Source organism: Pan paniscus, chromosome 14 (assembly GCF_029289425.2).
Source record: "Pan paniscus chromosome 14, NHGRI_mPanPan1-v2.0_pri, whole genome shotgun sequence".
NCBI lineage: Eukaryota > Metazoa > Chordata > Mammalia > Primates > Hominidae > Pan > Pan paniscus.
The window spans coordinates 20,521,586-20,538,254 of record NC_073263.2 but is presented as its reverse complement, the minus strand read 5'-3'; the positions used below and the strand labels follow the sequence as shown (position 1 = coordinate 20,538,254).

Below are 16,669 nucleotides of genomic sequence, written 5' to 3'. Positions count from 1 at the left end.
GGGAGGCTGAGACAGGAGAATCGCTTGAACCCGGGAGACAGAGGTTGCAGTGAGCCAAGATCATGCCATTTTACTCCAGCCTGGGCAACAAGAGCGAAACTCCATCTCAAAAAACAAACAAATAAACAAACAAACAAACAAGCAAAAGAGCATATGGCCAGGGCGCGGTGGCTCACACCTGTAATCCCAGCACTTTGGGAGGCCGAAGTGGACAGATCACGAGGTCAGGAGATCAAGATCATCCTGGCCAACATGGTGAAACTCCATCTCTAGTAAAATACAAAAAATTAGCCAGGTGTGGTGGTGCACGCCTGTAGTCCCAGCTACTCAGGAGGCGGAGGCAGGGGAATCGCTTGAACCCGGGTGGCGGAGGTTGCAGTGAGCCAAGACCACACCACTGCACGCCAGCCTGGGTGGCAGAGTGAGACTCCGTATCAAAAAATAAATAAATAAATAAACAAAAATTAGCTAAACGCGGTGGTATGCACCTGTAGTCCCAGCTACTTGGGAGACTGAGACAGGAGAATCACTTGACCCCGGGAGGCAGAGGTTGCAGTGAGCCAAGATTGCGCCACTGCACTCCAGCCTGGCAACAGAGGGAGATTCCGTCTCAAAAAAAAAAAAAAAAAAAAAAAAAGCGTATGACAAGGCTGCAATTACCCTCTCCACCTCTGCCCCAGGAGAGTGTTGTTATTGAATAATAAATCAAGGAATAACAAGAGTCAGGCATTGGAGGAAAGTTAACTGATAGGCAAATTCTAGGGTGTTTTCCAACATTGAGATCCTACAATTTCAGCTCTGCCCTGAAATTCATGGCTTCATTATGTGAGATGTCTATACCTCACTTCATAAAGTCTCAAAATTCAAAATACTGTTAATTTGAAAGGAAGCAAATTAATCCTCACATTTGATAAAAATATATCCCTTCCCTTTTATTTTTATTTTCATTTATTTATTTATTTTTTGAGATGGAGTCTCTGTCGCCCAGGCTGGAGTACAGTGGTGCGATCTCGGTTCATTGCAACCTCTGCCTTCTGGGTTCAAGTGATTCTCCTGTCTCAGCCTCCCGAGTAGCTGGGACTACAGGCGCCCGCCACCACGCCTGGCTAATTTTTTAGTAGAGACGGGGTTTCACCGTGTTAGCCAGGATGGTCTTGAACTCCCAACCTCAGGTGATCCACCCGCCTCGGCCTCCCAAAGTGCTGGGATTACAGGCGTGAGCCACTGCGCCTGGACTTTTTTTTGTTGTTGTTGAGATGTAGTCTCACTCCGTCACCCAGGCTGGAGTGCAGTGGTGCAATTTCAGCTCACTACAACCTCCGCCTCCCGGGTTCAAGCGATTCTCCTGCCTCAGCCTCCTGAGTAGCTGGGATTACAGGCACGCACCACCATGCCTGGCTAAATTTTGTACTTAATAGAGATGGAGTTTTACCGCATTGGCCAGGCTGGTCTTGAACTCCTGACCTCAAGTGATCCACCTGCCTTGGCCTCCCGAAGTTCTGGGATTACAGGCACGAGCCACTGCACCTGGCCTATTTTTTGTTTGTTTGTGTTTAGAGGCAGGGTCTCACTTTGTGGTCTGGGCTGGAGTGTAGTGGCACAATCACAGCTCACTACAGCCTCTATCTCCCTGGCTCAAGTGATCCTCCCACCTCAGCCTCCTGAGTCACTGGGACCATAGGCATGCACCACCACACTTGGCAAATTTTTTAATTTTTATTGTTTTGTAGAGATGGGGTCTCGCTATGTTGCCCAGGCTGGTCTTGAACTCCTGGGCTCAAGCAATCCTCCTGCCTTAGCCTCACAAAGTGCTGGGATTACAGGCGAGAGCCACCGCACCCAACACTTCTTTCTTTTCTTTCTTTTTTTCTTTCTTTTTTTTTTTTTGAGATGGAGTCTCTCTCTGTTGCCCAGGCTGCAGTGCAGTGGCACAATCTCAGTTCACTGCAACCTCTGGCTCCCAGGTTCAAGCGATTCCCCTGCCTCAGCCTCCTGAGTAGCTGGGATTACAGTCCTGTGCCACCTCGCCCGGCTAATTTTTAGTGGAGACAGGGTTTCACCATGTTGGCCAGGCTGGTCTTGAATTCCTGCCCTCAAGTGATCTGCCTGCCTTGGCCTCCCAAAGTGTTGGGATTACAGGCATGAGCCACTGCGCCTGGCCTTCTCTTTTTTTTTGAGATGGAGTTTCACTCTTGTTGCCCAGGCTGGAGTGCAGTGGCGCGATCTTGGCTCTCCGCAACCTCCGCCTCCTGGGTTCAAGTGATTCTCCTGCCTCAGCTTCCCGAGTAGCTGGGATTACAGGCATGTGCCACCACACCTGGCTAATTTTGTATTTTTTTTTTTTTTTTTTTTTTAGTAGAGATGGGGTTTCTCCATGTTGGTCAAGCTGGTCTCAAACTCCCGATCTCAGGTGATCCGCCCACCTGGGCCTCCCAAAGTGCTGGGATCACACGCGTAAGCCACTGCACCTGGCCCTCTTTCTTAAAACACGTGTAGTTGCAAAGTTCTAATGTAATTGCACAAAATAAATACTTTGGAACCCAAGGCCCAATCTGAAGCATTATAAGCCTCAAACATTTAGTGTCACAAACTGTTTATCTACATATTTGCACAATATCATTGATCTTTGGTAATTACTCTTTGCAGCAACTAGAATCATTTTGTAATTTTCTTGTAGATTGCTATACTTGGTCATATATTTATTGAGTGCCTACTATATGTCAGGCCCTATGATAAACACTCAGTTACTAAAAAGGACCATTAACTGCATTTTGGCTCACTTTAAACTTCAGTAATAAAATAAAACTTACTTAGTTTCTCAAGCAATACAAACCTTGTTAATTCATTTTCTCTACTTCAAGTTGCAGAGACTTCAAGTACAAGAAACAACATATTTTCCAACGGAGCTAATAATGCAGTTCCGTGTGGCCGGGCACAGTGGCTCATGCCTGTAATCCCAGCATTTTGGGAGGCTGAGGCAGCGGATCGCCTAAGGTCAGGAGTTCAAGACCAGCCTGGCTAACATGGTGAAACCCCGTCTCTGCTAAAAATACAAAAATTAGCCAGGTGTAGTGGTGCACACCTGTAATCCCAGCTACTCTGGAGGCTGAAGCACGAGAATCGTTTGAACCCAGGAGGCAGAGGTTGCAGTGAGCTGAGATGGCACCATGGCACTCCAGCCTGGGTGACAGAGCGAGACTCCATAACACACACACACACACACACACACACACACACACACACACACACACACACACAGCCATTCTGTTGCAGTGACATAAAACCTCAACAGTATGGCTTTCTTATAACTAGGAATAAGAAACAGGAAGATTTCAACAAAAAATAAACTTAAAAATACTGAAACGAATTTGACTGTCTGTGTTGTTTCAGAAGGCTGAATAAGCACCAAAAAGAAGTTATAGGAATGTAGACCGTAGATGTCAGCTCAAAACGAAACAAACCCCTGATCCGAACAACCTAACAGCACTGGTTTGAATACTGAAACAGCTGTCAGGACCACTTGCGTGGAATGTCCTAGAGGCAACTGGAGCACCGGAGGGAAGGTTAATTACTTGATACTCTAATATGCCTTTCAACACGGATTCCACAAACACGACAATGCTGATTTTTGTCCTTTTTTTTTTTTTTTTTTTTTTTTTTTCCTGAGACAGGATCAGCCTCTCACCCAGGCTGGAGTGCCGTGGTGTGATCTCGCCCCACTGCACTCTCGACCTCCTGGGCAATCCTTCCGCCTCAGCCTCCCGAGCAGCTCGGACCACAGGCGCAAGACACCACACCGGGCTTTTTTTTTTTTTTTTTTTTTTGGTAGAGACAGGGTCTCGCGATGTTGCCCAGGCTGGTCTCGAACTCCTGAGCTAAAATGAGGCCTGCCTTGGCCTCCCAAAGTGCTGGGATTACAGGCATGAGCCACAGCGCCTGGCCGACAAAGCTCATCTTACTGCATTTGAGAAGCCAGGTAGTCAAGGTCAGGCTTTCCTGTCCCTGCTTTCTCCCTCTCCTATGTGAGCCAGCCCTTAAAGAGTGAAAACGGCAAGAGCCAAAGACGGGTTTTCCTCCTAGGGTCTCCTAGCGACCCGCTGCCCAGATACATTTGGATGATTGTCCTGCAGAAGGCCAAAGCCCTCCATTATGAAAACGAAGCGTTCGGCCGGGGGCGGTGGCTCACGCCTGTAATCCCACAACTTTGGGAGACCGAGGCGGGCGGATCACCTGAGGTCAGGAGTTCGAGACCAGCCTGGCCAACATGGTGAAACTTCGTCTCTACTAAAAGTACAAAAATTAGCCGGGCGTGGTGGCGGGCGCCTGTAATCCCAGATACTCAGGAGGCTGAGGCAGGGGAATCGCTTGAACCCGGGAGACGGAGGTTGCAGTGAGCCGAAATAGGGCCATTGCACTCCATCCTGGGCGATAGAATGAGACCCTGTCTCAAAAAAAAAAAAAAAAGAAAAGAAAACGAAGCGTTCTATCCTGGAATGTTCTCCCATGGTAAGAAGGAACAGAGAAGCAGGAGACAGATACTTTGAAAGGAGGTGCGCTCTGAGGAGGGGAAAGCGGGAAGAGCGATTCCAAGTTTAGGAAATCCTGCACGGCGCTGGAGCGTGGAAGGGCAAGGAGGAGCCAGGGGAGGCGGTGTGCAGGGCTGACAACGGAGGGAGCGAACTGGCGTCGTGGATCTGCGGGTCCCCGGGCGGGCTGTACTAGGGCAGTGGGGAGAGGGCCGGGGGCACCGCGAGGCCGGGGCGCCGGACACCACGCATGCGCGGGGCTGGGAGCTTAGCGGGGCGCGCGGCTGCAGCAGTCTGGGCAGACCGCCCCGGCCTCGCCCGGTGCCGGCTGCGGCCGCCCCCGCCCCAGCGCGGCGGCCGGGCTCACACTAGTCCCCTCCCAGCCACCCGGAACCCGGCAGCCCGGCCAGACCCGCCGAGGCCGCGACGCCGGCGTCGACAGCGGCTGCGACGGCCCTGGGAGCGCGTGAGGCTCCGGGGTCGCGGCGGCGATTGGCCGGCCGCGGCGCCCGCTCCCAGAATGCAGCGCATGGCGCGTCATTGAAGAGAGACCATGATGGCGGCGGCGCTGGGGCCCCCAGAAGTGATCGCTCAGCTGGAGAACGCGGCTAAAGTTCTGATGGTGAGGACGCCGCGCCCCTCAGACCCCGGGATTCGCGGGCCCCCGGTCGGCTCTGCCACTCCAGGCCTTGCTGCTCGCTGGGCTGGCGACTGGCAAGGGCCTGCAGGGAGCCTGGAAGTGGAGGAGGAGGTGGCGGTGGCGTGGCGCAGGATTCTTCATCCTACTTTCCTCCTGCCGTCGTCCCCTCCTTCCAGGAGCTGTCCCCTTCCCCTGGCTGCCCAGCACCCCAGTCGGGCGTGGGAATATAGTGGTGTAGCAAAGAGAATTTCTTCACCTTACACCCTGCCCCACAGACTGGGTCGCAGAGCAAGGCGCCGGGAAGGAGTTGGGGTTGCGCCGGGAAGGAGTTGGGGTTATCCCCGCAGGGCTTCGGTAGGGGAAATTTGTAGGGCTGTGTGAGCGCTCTTGGGGAGTTGGTGTCGGGAGGGATTGGATGGCACAGCCTGGGTGCTGTTAGCAACCCTTGTTTCCTGTGCATTCGCATCCTCTAGCGCTTCCCTGACATGCAGCCACCTCTGGAGTAATTGCAGCCGGCAGCACGTGGAAGGGCCGGGCCGGCAGGAGGGAGGGAGGGGAATCGTTGAGACCAAGGTCATTGGGGCAAAACTTGGTCTAGTGCTAAGCTCCTTAAAGCTCCCGCGATTTGGAGAACTGAGTCTATGCTACTCTTTGACTTCATGCTTACACTACAATAAACAGTTTGATGAGATTGTTTACTAAGGGAATTTGAGAAGGCCGAGTCAAAGGATAAAAGTATTACATGCAAGGAGAAGTAAGGATAAACTACGTTCAGTTAGTAAACAGTGTTTGTATTTGCTGGCTCAGCTTTGTTTTTGCAAATTATGACTTCAGTGTTTGTAGATGTTTTGGGAAGTTAGAGGTTCATTTGATACCTGGATTGATTCAGACTTTCTAAGAATTGGATACAGCCAGCTTTGTTACCTTTTTGGACTTTTTTCCTTTTGGTTTGGTGTTAGGGTGTTTGAGCATCACGTTTGAGAATATTCGAACTAATTCTAGCGTAGTTTGTAGTTCTAATATTTTACACCAGATATTTTTGTTTCTTTAGAAATCGAGAAGTCTAATAAAAGCAGTATTTACTTGCTTCATTGTGAATATTAACTTAATGTACGTTTTGTCACAAAACAGACTAGTGAAGGTTTTCACACTTTTGCAAATTAAGCAGAAGTAACTAGCTAGTATTCCCCTTAATAAAAGATTCTTAAAAATCCCTGACATAGAGCGTTTTGTAAAATTCCTGAAATTTTCCTAGGAGCTAGGGGCTCTGTTTTCATTAGATTCTGGAAGGAGTATGCCACCCAAAACACGGCTGTAGTTCTTACACTGATCAGGTAAAATCAGTGTCCTTCGTCACTGGCTTAATATAAACTAGTATTTGTGTTTTCCAATATCTTCCCTCTTCCCTGGCAAAGCTGCTTTTATCCCCTATAAGGAGTAGGTGAGAAGAATAGTAGTAAGTACCGTTTATTGAGTGCTAGATATTGGGCTTGATGCTTTACATACTTTACATATTTTATTAATTCTTGCAACAGCTTTGCTTTACAAGGTTGAGAAACTGTAAGTGACCCGGGTTACACGATTACTAAATGGCTGAATTAGGTCTTGAACTCAGTTCTGTCTGGCTCTAAAGCTGTGTGTCTTTCCACTCTACCCCATCTGTCATATGTTGTATAAATAATTTGTCTAAATGCTTTTTATCTTTTCAGAGGAGAGTAGTATTGAAAAAAGTGTCATGTTATTAAAAACAGGAAATTACAACCGGGCGCGGTGGCTCATTCCTGTAATCCCAGCACTTTGGGAGGCCGAGGTGGGCGGATCACTCGAGATCAGGAGCCCAAGACCAGCGTGGCCAACACGGTGAAGCCCCATCTCTACTAAAAATATAAAAATTAGCCGGGCGTGATGGCTGGCACCTTTAATCTCAGCTACTCTGGAGGCGAAGACAGGAGAATCGCTTGAACCAGGAGGCAGAGGTTGCAGTGAGCCGAGATCGTGCTGCTGCACTCCAGTCTGGGCGACAGAGTGAGACTTCATCTCAAAAAAAAAAAAAAAAAAGGAAATGACTTTTTGGAAATTTCCACTTAAGTATTCAGAAATTTGTACCAAAGATGTGTAGAGTAGTTATTGTATTATTTCTTAATATGAAAGCTATATTCCAAATTATTAATAGCTACCATTTATTGAGTACATACTATGTTCGAGGCGCTGTGCCAAGCCCTTTACATATATTACTTTTTATCTCCAGTAACTCTGTGAGGTAGGTATTATTACTTTCATCTTCTTTTTTTTTTTTTTTTTTTTTTTTTTTGAGACCAAGTCTCACTCTGTTGCCCAGGCTGGAGTGCAGTGGCACGATCTTGGCTCACTGCCACCTCCGCCTCCCGGGTTCAAGCGATTCTCCTGCCTCAGCCTCCTGAGTAGCTGGGACTACAGGTATGTACCACCACACCCAGCTAATTTTGTATTTTTAATAGAGACGGGGTTTCACCATGTTGGCCAGGCTGGTCTCGAACTCCTGACCTCGTGATCCACCTGCCTCGGCCTCCCAAAGTGCTTGGATTACAGGCGTGAGCCACTGCACCTGGCGTGTTACTTTCGTTTTCATTTTACAGGCTAAGGAAATTCCAACATGTAGATGCTAAGTAATCTACACAAATTTACATAGCAAGGGGTAGAGACTCAAACTCTGGTTTGTCTGTTACCAGTCTGTGGTTCTTAAGCTGTAGGATACTGGGACCAGAAAGAAGGTAAATTAATTCATCTTTGGCTAATTAAGGTTGTTAATGCTCCGTCAATTATTAAGCATTAAGCTACATATTTTAAACAGAGTGATCTTAGCATTTATCCATCTGTGGGTGTGAATATATCTTATGGAAAATTGCTGTATTTTAACTGTTAATATGCTTTGAGATTCAAAATGCAAATAGTGATGTATTTCATAATTATTTTTGCTTAATTTTTCATTAGGTAACTCATAGTTGTTTTATGGAAATCAGCATAGAATTTTAGAACATAGAAGAATCTTAGATCTTTTGGTACAGAGGTCTTAGGGAGTCTAGGATGAATATCAGGAAATTGTAACAAATTTTTTGGTATAAACGTACATTTTTAGTAATAGGGTCTAGAGCTTTTATCACCGTCTCTGAGAGACTAGAAACTGAAAAATAAGAACCAAGTCTAAGCATTCTCCCTTCTATGCTACAGATGGGGAAACTGAGGTTCAAAGAGGTAGAAGTGACTTGCCCAAGGTAGGTCACAGAGCAAATTCATGATATAACTGATCCAGGCTGAGATCACCAGACTCCCCTTTCAGAACTTTTACTCTTTTTTTTTTTACTTTTTTTACTCAACCATGTTGGTTCTTAGTCAACATATACTATAAATGTTACGTTTTATTACTTGATGGAAAATGTCTAAATATGGTACATCTATATTCAATCAATTTAGGTTATTGGATAAGCTGCCAGATAAAGTAGTACAGTCGTCCCTCGGTGTCCATGAGAGGTTAGTTCCAGAAGCCGCCTCCACCCATGGACATCAACCGTGCATTGATACTTAAGTCCCCCCGATCCCCTCCCTTTCTTTTGAGACAGGGTCTCTGTTGTCCAAGCTGGAGTGTAGTGGCATGATCATGGCTCACTGCAGCCTTGAATGGGTAATTTTTTTAAAATATTTTTTTGTAGAGAGGATCTCACTATGTTGCCCAGGCTAGTCTTGAGCTCAAGTGATACTCTTGCCTTGGCCTCCTAAAGTGCTGGAATTATAGGCGTAAGCTACTGTGCCCAGGTGAGTTTCTTACATGATATGGTATGGTAATTGTGTATGACCTATGCACATCCTCTTGTATACTAAAATGTAGGAGGTGTTTTGATTTTAGAGACAACATTATTGAAAAGTTTAGTGTTCTTATAGTATTGATGCCACATTCATTTGCAGTCCAAAGAGTGCTTTATTTATTGTCTTGAATTTGCTTGGTTTTGTTGCCCTGTCTTCATTAGGTTGTTTTGGATTGTCCTTAGTGATTGTGTGTAGCAATAATATAAGATAGTGCAGAGCACACATATTAACTGATACATTATAGAAAAGTAATTTTCATAGGTTTTTTTTTTTCTTTTTCTTTTGAGACAGTCTTACTCTTGCCCAGGCTGGAGTGCAATGGCGCAATCTCAGCTCACTGTAACCTCTGCCTCCCAGGTTCAAGTGATTCTCCTGCCTCAGCCTCTCAAGTAGTTGAGACTGCAGGTGCCTGGCACCACGCCTGGGTAATTTTTGTATTTTTAGTAGAGATGAGGTTTCAACACGTTGGCCAGGCTAGTCTTGAACTCCTGACCTCAGGTTATCTTCCCACCTTGGTCTCCCAAAGTGCTGGGATTAACAGGCGTGAGCCACCGCACCCGGCCCATACATTTGTTTTTAAACCAGGATGGATTTAGTGAGTGTAAATCCAACTTCAATAAACGAGATTCATGACTGGTTTTCATAGATTTTATTATAGTGGAATCTGGTTAATATCTTCTAAAATACTTGCACATCTGTAGTCCTATAGAAAAATTTTTGTCTTCATTCTCCTATCAGTCCTGTGAAGTAAATAGGATGAGATATTCCTAAACCTTATAAATGAGAAAACCTGGCCAGGCATGGTGGCTCACACCTGTAATCCTAGCACTTTGGGAGGCCAAAGTAGGTGGATCACCTGAGGTCAGGAGTTCGAGACCAGCCTGGCCAACATGGTGAAACCATGACTCTACTAAAAATACAAAAATTAGCTGGGCGAGGTGGTGCATACCTATAATGTAATCCCAGCTACTTGGGAGGCTGAGTCAGCAGAATCACTTGACCCCAGGAGGCAGAGGTTGCAGAGATTGTGCCATTGCACTCCAGCCTGGGCTGTAGAGCGGGACTCTGTCTCAAAAAAATAGAATAAATAAATAAATAAATATGAAAACCTGATATTCAGAGATGGCAAATGATTTACCTGTTGTCATATAGCTAGTTTGGATCTGGAATCCAATTTCTGGCCATTGATTTGTTTTAGAACATTTCTTCAGTATATAGAAACACAGCATGTTAGACACTATGCTGTGTATGCTGAGGAGACAGAAGAAGCACCTTCTTTTCAAGGAGTGGAGAAAGGCAAAAATATTAGCAAATGTTGGTTGGTAAAGTTATAATAGAAGTAGGTACAAACATCTGTCTCAGGCTGAGATGGGGACTGAGAAAGGGCTTCTTGGAATAGGTAACCCTTAAGCTGAATCATGAAAAATAGATTGGAGTTTTCTAGTTTGATAAGCAATATCTCAGGTGGAGATATATATTTTGGGGAATATAGTCTGAGAGAATATAGTTTGGGGAAATACAGTGAGTTTGAGGAATATTTGAGCATTTATATAGTAGATATTTCCCGAGACCTTCAAATGTGTAAGGTACACTGCCTTTATTTTTTTGTAACCACAGTACACGTCATAAAAATGAAAATTTTAATTAATTGAACCTACTTTTCTTATTTGAAAGATGCATTATAGTAAGTATGCATTTTTGTTTATTTCAGCCCTGTCTTGTAGTACCTGCAGTGGCACTAGATATTAGAAAACTGGCACAGCATTCTTTTTCTCAAAAAAGCTAATTAATAGGAAATTTATGTTTCAAATTCAGTTCAATTAAATGTGTATTTGCAGTTGGACTTGTGTCAAACTAATTGGAACATAGCCAGTGATCCAGAGAAGAAATGCGAAAAGGCATTTGAAATCATCCATAGATGCCTAAAAGGCAGTTGTTAAAATTTAACATCATTTTATGATTAAAACAATTGGGTAAACTAGGAATTGAAGGGAATTCTCAATATGATAACAAATAGTTATCTGAAACCATGTATTAAATGATGATATCCTCAGAAGTAAAACAGGAGTCCTAATATAACTGTTATTTAACACCTTCTGGAGGGTCTAACTGATAAAGTAGTACAAAAAATGGGAATAAGTGCAGATATTGGAAAGAAAGGCCAAAAAATGATTATTTGCAGGTGATATGACATTTCGGAAAAAAAGTTTAAGCAAAATAACTAAGACTGTTGGAACCATTAGTTCTTTGGGAAGATGACCAGATATAAGAAAAATAAATGGGTTGCAAGGTTTCCTTTATATCAACAGTGATCAGCTTAAAATTGGAAAAAAGATCCCATTCTATTAGAAAGAAAAACTGTAGAAATAAATTATAGGGCACTGATAAGAAACATGCACCATTTTTATGAAGAACATGATACAGCTTATTTGCAGAATATAAAAGAGCTGAATTAAATGAAGGCTATGCTCCTTGGTCTGAAAGGTCAATCCGGTTAAGGTGGCAATTTCTCCCTCATTCATCTCTAAATTGAATATAATGTCAATCAAAATCTCTCTTTCCTCCTCACCCTTTTCTGAGGTGGGAGAAAAATTAATTGATTAGAAAATATATCTGGAAGTCTGTGAAGGGTTTGGGGACTTGATGTAGCAACTATTACAAAGTATTCAGAAGCTAAAGTAATTGAAACATAGCATTGGCATAGGAAAAGAATAGAAAGTTAGAATAGTCTAGAAACAGAACTAAGAATAAAATGGTATTTCACATTGTAAAGGTATGGGGAAGTATGCTACAAGTTTTTGATACAAGAGCCTTCAATATATAGCTGACCCCCAGCTATTTCACTTCTGGCCATTTATTCAGTTTATGGAAATACTTGCTTATACACAAAGAATGTTTACTGTAGTGTACTTTGCTGTAGTGAAGATTGAAACAGCGTAAATGTCCAGTTATACCAAATTGATTTTATATACTGGTATTCTATATAATGGAGTTTTATGGAACTCTTAAAAAATATGGTATATCTAAAATGTGATAGCTTTTTTTTTAAATGGGAAGATCTGAATGAACATGGAAAGATACTCAAAATAAGACGAAAAATTGCAGAATAGAATATATGATCCCATTTCTGTTTTCTAGAAAAAGTTCTGTATATATTTGTATATGCATAGAAACGGAAATGGAAGGCTTATACTAAACTTCTTTTTTTTTTTTTCTGAGACAGAGTCTTGCTCTGTCACCCAGGCTGGAGTGCAATGGTGTGATCTCGGCTCACTGCAACTTCTGCCTCTCAGGTTCAAGCGATTCTCCTTCCTCAGCCTCCTGAGTAGCTAGGATTACAGGCATGCACCACCACACCCAGCTAATTTTTGTGTTTGTAGTAGGGACAGGGTTTCACCTTGTTGGCCAGGCTGGTTTTGAACTTCTGATCACAGGTGATCTGCCAGCTTCAGCCTCCCAAAGTGCTAGGATTACAGGTGTGAGCCACTGTGCCTGGCCTATACTAAACTTCTAAGAATGGCTACATAGGGAATGAGATTGCACATGGGAGGAGTGCTTAATATAGTTTTAATATAGTTTGAATTTTTTACAATATAAAAATTTAGACCATAAATTAATACTCCGTTTTAGTAAATTTGAATGTTGCATGCATTTCTATTTTCTTTTCTTTTCTTTGAGATGGAGTCTCACTCTGTTGCCTAGGCTGGAGTGCAGTGGCGCAATCTCGGCTCCCTGCCACCCCTGCCTCCCGGGTTCAAGCAATTATCCTGCTTCAGCCTCTAGAGTAGCTGGGACTACAGGTGCACGCCACCATGCCTGGCTAATTTGGTATTTTTAGTAGAGACAGTATTTTACCATGTTGACCAGGCTGTTCTCAAACTCCTGACCTCAGGTGATCCGCTCGCCTCGGCCTCCCAGAATGCTGGGATTACAGGCGTGAGATACCACACCCAGCCTGAATGTTGCATGTGTTTTAAAAAAATCTACCCTTTTCTTTTTTTTTTTTCTTTGAGATGAAGTTTCACTCTTGTTGCCCAGGCTGGAGTGCAATGGCGCCATCTCGGCTCACTGCAACCTACACCTCCTGGGTTCAAGTGATTCTCCTGCCTTAGCCTCCCCAGTAGCTGGGATTTACAGGTGCCTGCCATGATGCCTGGCTAATTTTTTGTATTTTTAGTAGAGATGGGGTTTTACCATGTTGGCCAGGCTGGTCTTGAACTCCTGACCCTCAGGTGATCCACCTGCCTTGGCCTCCCAAAGTGCTGGGATTATAGACGTGAGCCACCACACCCGGCCAAAAAAAAATCTACTTTTAAAATCTACTTCCTTGAATGTCCTGCAATTATTTTTATGTTGAAGAATGTTCAAAGCTGTATCATGGTTCAGACTAAGACTAGGTTTGTGGTTTTGCATTTATAGACTTATAAATACAAATGCAGGGCATTCCATTTCCACAGATTTGTTTAATCACTGCTAAGTATAATATAACCTTGTGAATAAATAAAAGGAAAAATGTCTTTTGAGTGAGAAAGAGCTAATAGAAAACTAATAAACTTTATTCTGGAAAAGAGATAGGGATTCACTCTTTCTCTGTTTGTAATTATGGGAAAAATTGGGTCCATTGTAATTTGACAATATTTTAGAGAAGGGTTTTTCAGAGTTTAGAACATGCATAACCAATCTTAGGGTGATTATTAAAACTGCAGATTTCTGGCTGGACACAGTGGCTTACACCTGTAATCCCAGCACTTTGGGAGGCTGAGGCGGGCAGATCACCTGAGGTTGGGAGTTCGAGACCAGGCTGACCAACATGGAGAAACCCTGTCTCTACTAAAAATACAAAATTAGCCAGTGTGGTGGCGCATGCCTGTATTCCCAGCTACTCGGGAGGCTGAGGCAGGAGAATCACTTGAACCCGGGAGGCGGAGAATGCAGTGAGCCAAGATCGTGCCATTGCACTCCAGCCTGGGCAACAAGAGCGAACTCTGTCTCAAAAACAAAACAAAACAAAAAACTGCAGTTTCCTTTGCCTTACCTACGAAGGTTCTAATTTAGGAGGCCATGTTTCTTTCTTTTTTTTTTTTTGAGACAGAGTCTCACCCTGTCACCCAGCCAGGAGTGCAGTGGCGCAGTGCACGTTTAGGCTCATTGCAACCTCCGCAACCTCCGCCTCCCAGGTTCAAGCAATTCTCCTGACTCGGCCTCCTGCGTTGCTGGGATTACAGGCACGTGTCACCATGCCCGGCTAATTTTTGTATTTTTAGTAGAGATGGGGTTTCACCATGTGAGGGAGTTTCACCATGTTGGCTAGACTGGTCTCGAACTCCTGACCTCGTGATCCTCCCACCTCGGCCTCCCAAAGTGCTGGGATTACAGGCATGAGCCACTGTGCTTGGCCATGGAGACCGTGTTTCATTCCATATCCTCATCTTTTTTGTCTTTCTTAGTGGGTCTGAAGGGTCAGTATAGTGAGTGGGTGGCCTCTGCCTTGTATCCGAGCCATAAGACTGTTTCTGTCCACTGTCTTTGTTGTCCAGCCAGGGCTACCTACATAATTTGCAGGGCCCAGTGAAAATGAAAATGTAAGGCCTCTTGTTCACAAAAAGCAGGGGAAAAGTGCCATTAAGTGTTGTGAAATATAAAGCATTTTTCTTTAAAAATGTTTGCACCTTGTGAGGCTTTGGATAAGTTACTGCCTTTCCAGCTTCTGTTGACTCTTTTCCAGTCACTTTTTCTCTTCATCAGCCACACTAGCTTTTTTGCAACCCTTCCCACTTGTGTCCCGTGTCCTGTCACAGGGCCTCTCATATACTAGTCCTTCTGTCTGGAATGCTTTTCTTCACTGTCACTTCATCCTTCAGTTCTCTCAGTAGTCAGTTTCTCAGGGAAGCCTTCCTTAGCCTGCCTGAAAGGTGAGATTCACCTGTCCTTTTATAACAGTGTAGTTCTTTTATTTTATTTATTTTATTTTTTACTTTTTGGAGTTAGGGTCTTACTCTAAAACCCAGCTGGAATGCAGTGGTGTGATCATGACTCACTGCAGCCTCAAACTCCTGGGCTGAAGCGATCCTCCCCCTTTAGCCTCCCGAATAGGTGGGACCACAGGTGCACGCCACCACACCTGGCTATGTTATAATGTTTTTGTAGAGACGAAGTCTTGCTGTATTGCCCAGGGTGGTCTCAAGTTATTGGTAGTTCTTTTATAACACCTTATTTATGTGATTGATTAATGAACGTTGGTTTCTCTTGCTGGACTCTAATGTGTATTTGTTCAGGGACCCTGTTTGCTTTTCCTTGATTATGTGTGTCTAGTACAGGGCTTGGCACCTTGTTGCTCAGTAATATTTGTTGAATGAAAAAGGATGAATAAACGAGGAAGGGAGTAGTGTGAAATGAGACTAGGGAAATAGAGGCTGGGTTATCTTAAGGTTTTGTTTGCTGTAATAATTAGCTTGAATTCACACAGTATAAAATTTTAATCCCAGCACTTTGGGAGGCTGAAGCGGGCGGATCACCTGAAGTCAGGAGTTCGAGACCAACCTGGCCAACATGGTGAAACCCCATGTCTACTAAAAATACAAAAAATTAGCCAGGCATGGTGGTGCATGCGTGTAATCCCAGCTACTCAGGAGGCTGAGACAGGAGAATCGCTTGAACCCGGGAGGTGGAGGTTGCAGTGAGCCAAGATCGTGCCACTGCACTTGCAGTGAGATTGCACCACTGTACTGCACTTGGAGTGAGCCGAGATCGTGCCACTGCACTCCAGCCTAAAAGAGCAAAACTCCGTCTCAAAAAAAACAAACAAAACAAAACAAAACAAAAACTTGTCAGATTTGTGGTTTTGATGTTTGACCGGCAGCAGTGTGAAAAATCCTGTCTGTAGCTCCACCTCCCTGGGTGGATGAGGCAGGAGAATTGCTTGAGTCCGGAAGTTCAAGCCTGGGCAACATAGCAAGACCCTATCTTTTTTTTTTTTGGAGATGGAGTCTTGCTCTGTAACCCAGGCTGGAGTGCTGTGGTGCGATCTCGGCTCACTGCAACCTTCACCTCCCGGGTTCAAGCAATTCTCCTGCCTCAGCCTCCCGAGTAGCTGGGACTACAGGCATACGCTGCCACGCCTGGCTATCTTTTTGTATTTTAGTAGAGACAGGGTTTCACTATGTTGCCCAGGCTGGTCTCGAACTCCTGAGCTCAGGCAGTCCACCTGCCTCAGCCTCCCAAAGTGCTAGGATTACAGACGTGAGCCACCACGGCTGGCCCAAGAGCCCATCTTTTTTTAAAAAATAGAGAAATAATAACCACTACCTCAGGGAGTTAGCACAAAGATAAAATGATTTAGCATACATTGAAAGAAAAGTGTTTAGTATAGTGCCTGGGGTATAGTAAGTGCTCTGTAAATGTTAGCTGCTATTTTGTACTTTAATGTATCAAATAACATGGCATCAAATCAAGATAACCTTACTGTAAGCACTTGATAAATACATGTTGAGTTAATTAGATTTCTTCTAGAGTAACACTAGCTGATAGAACTTTCTGTGCTGATGGAAGTGTTCTTTATCTGCTCTCTCCAGTGTGGTAGCCACTTACCACATTCGTCTTGAGCTCTTGTAACATGGTTAATGTAAGGGAGCCACTGTGGTAGTGGCTACTGTGTTAGACACCA

The 16,669-nt window shown here is 44.5% G+C and overlaps 1 protein-coding gene across 2 annotated transcripts in view; it reads left to right on the top strand.

Moving 5' to 3' along the window:
- Positions 1–4,783: 4,783 nt before the first annotated feature.
- XPO4 (exportin 4) overlaps positions 4,784–16,669 on the top strand; it is a 124,411-nt gene continuing 112,525 nt past the window's right edge. For both annotated transcript variants that reach the window (XM_008958510.6, XM_055097151.2), the window contains exon 1: positions 4,784–5,148. In XM_008958510.6, the coding sequence (XP_008956758.3) occupies positions 5,080–5,148 (69 nt within the window). In that variant the 5' untranslated portion in view covers positions 4,784–5,079. The remainder of the gene's footprint in view (positions 5,149–16,669) is intronic.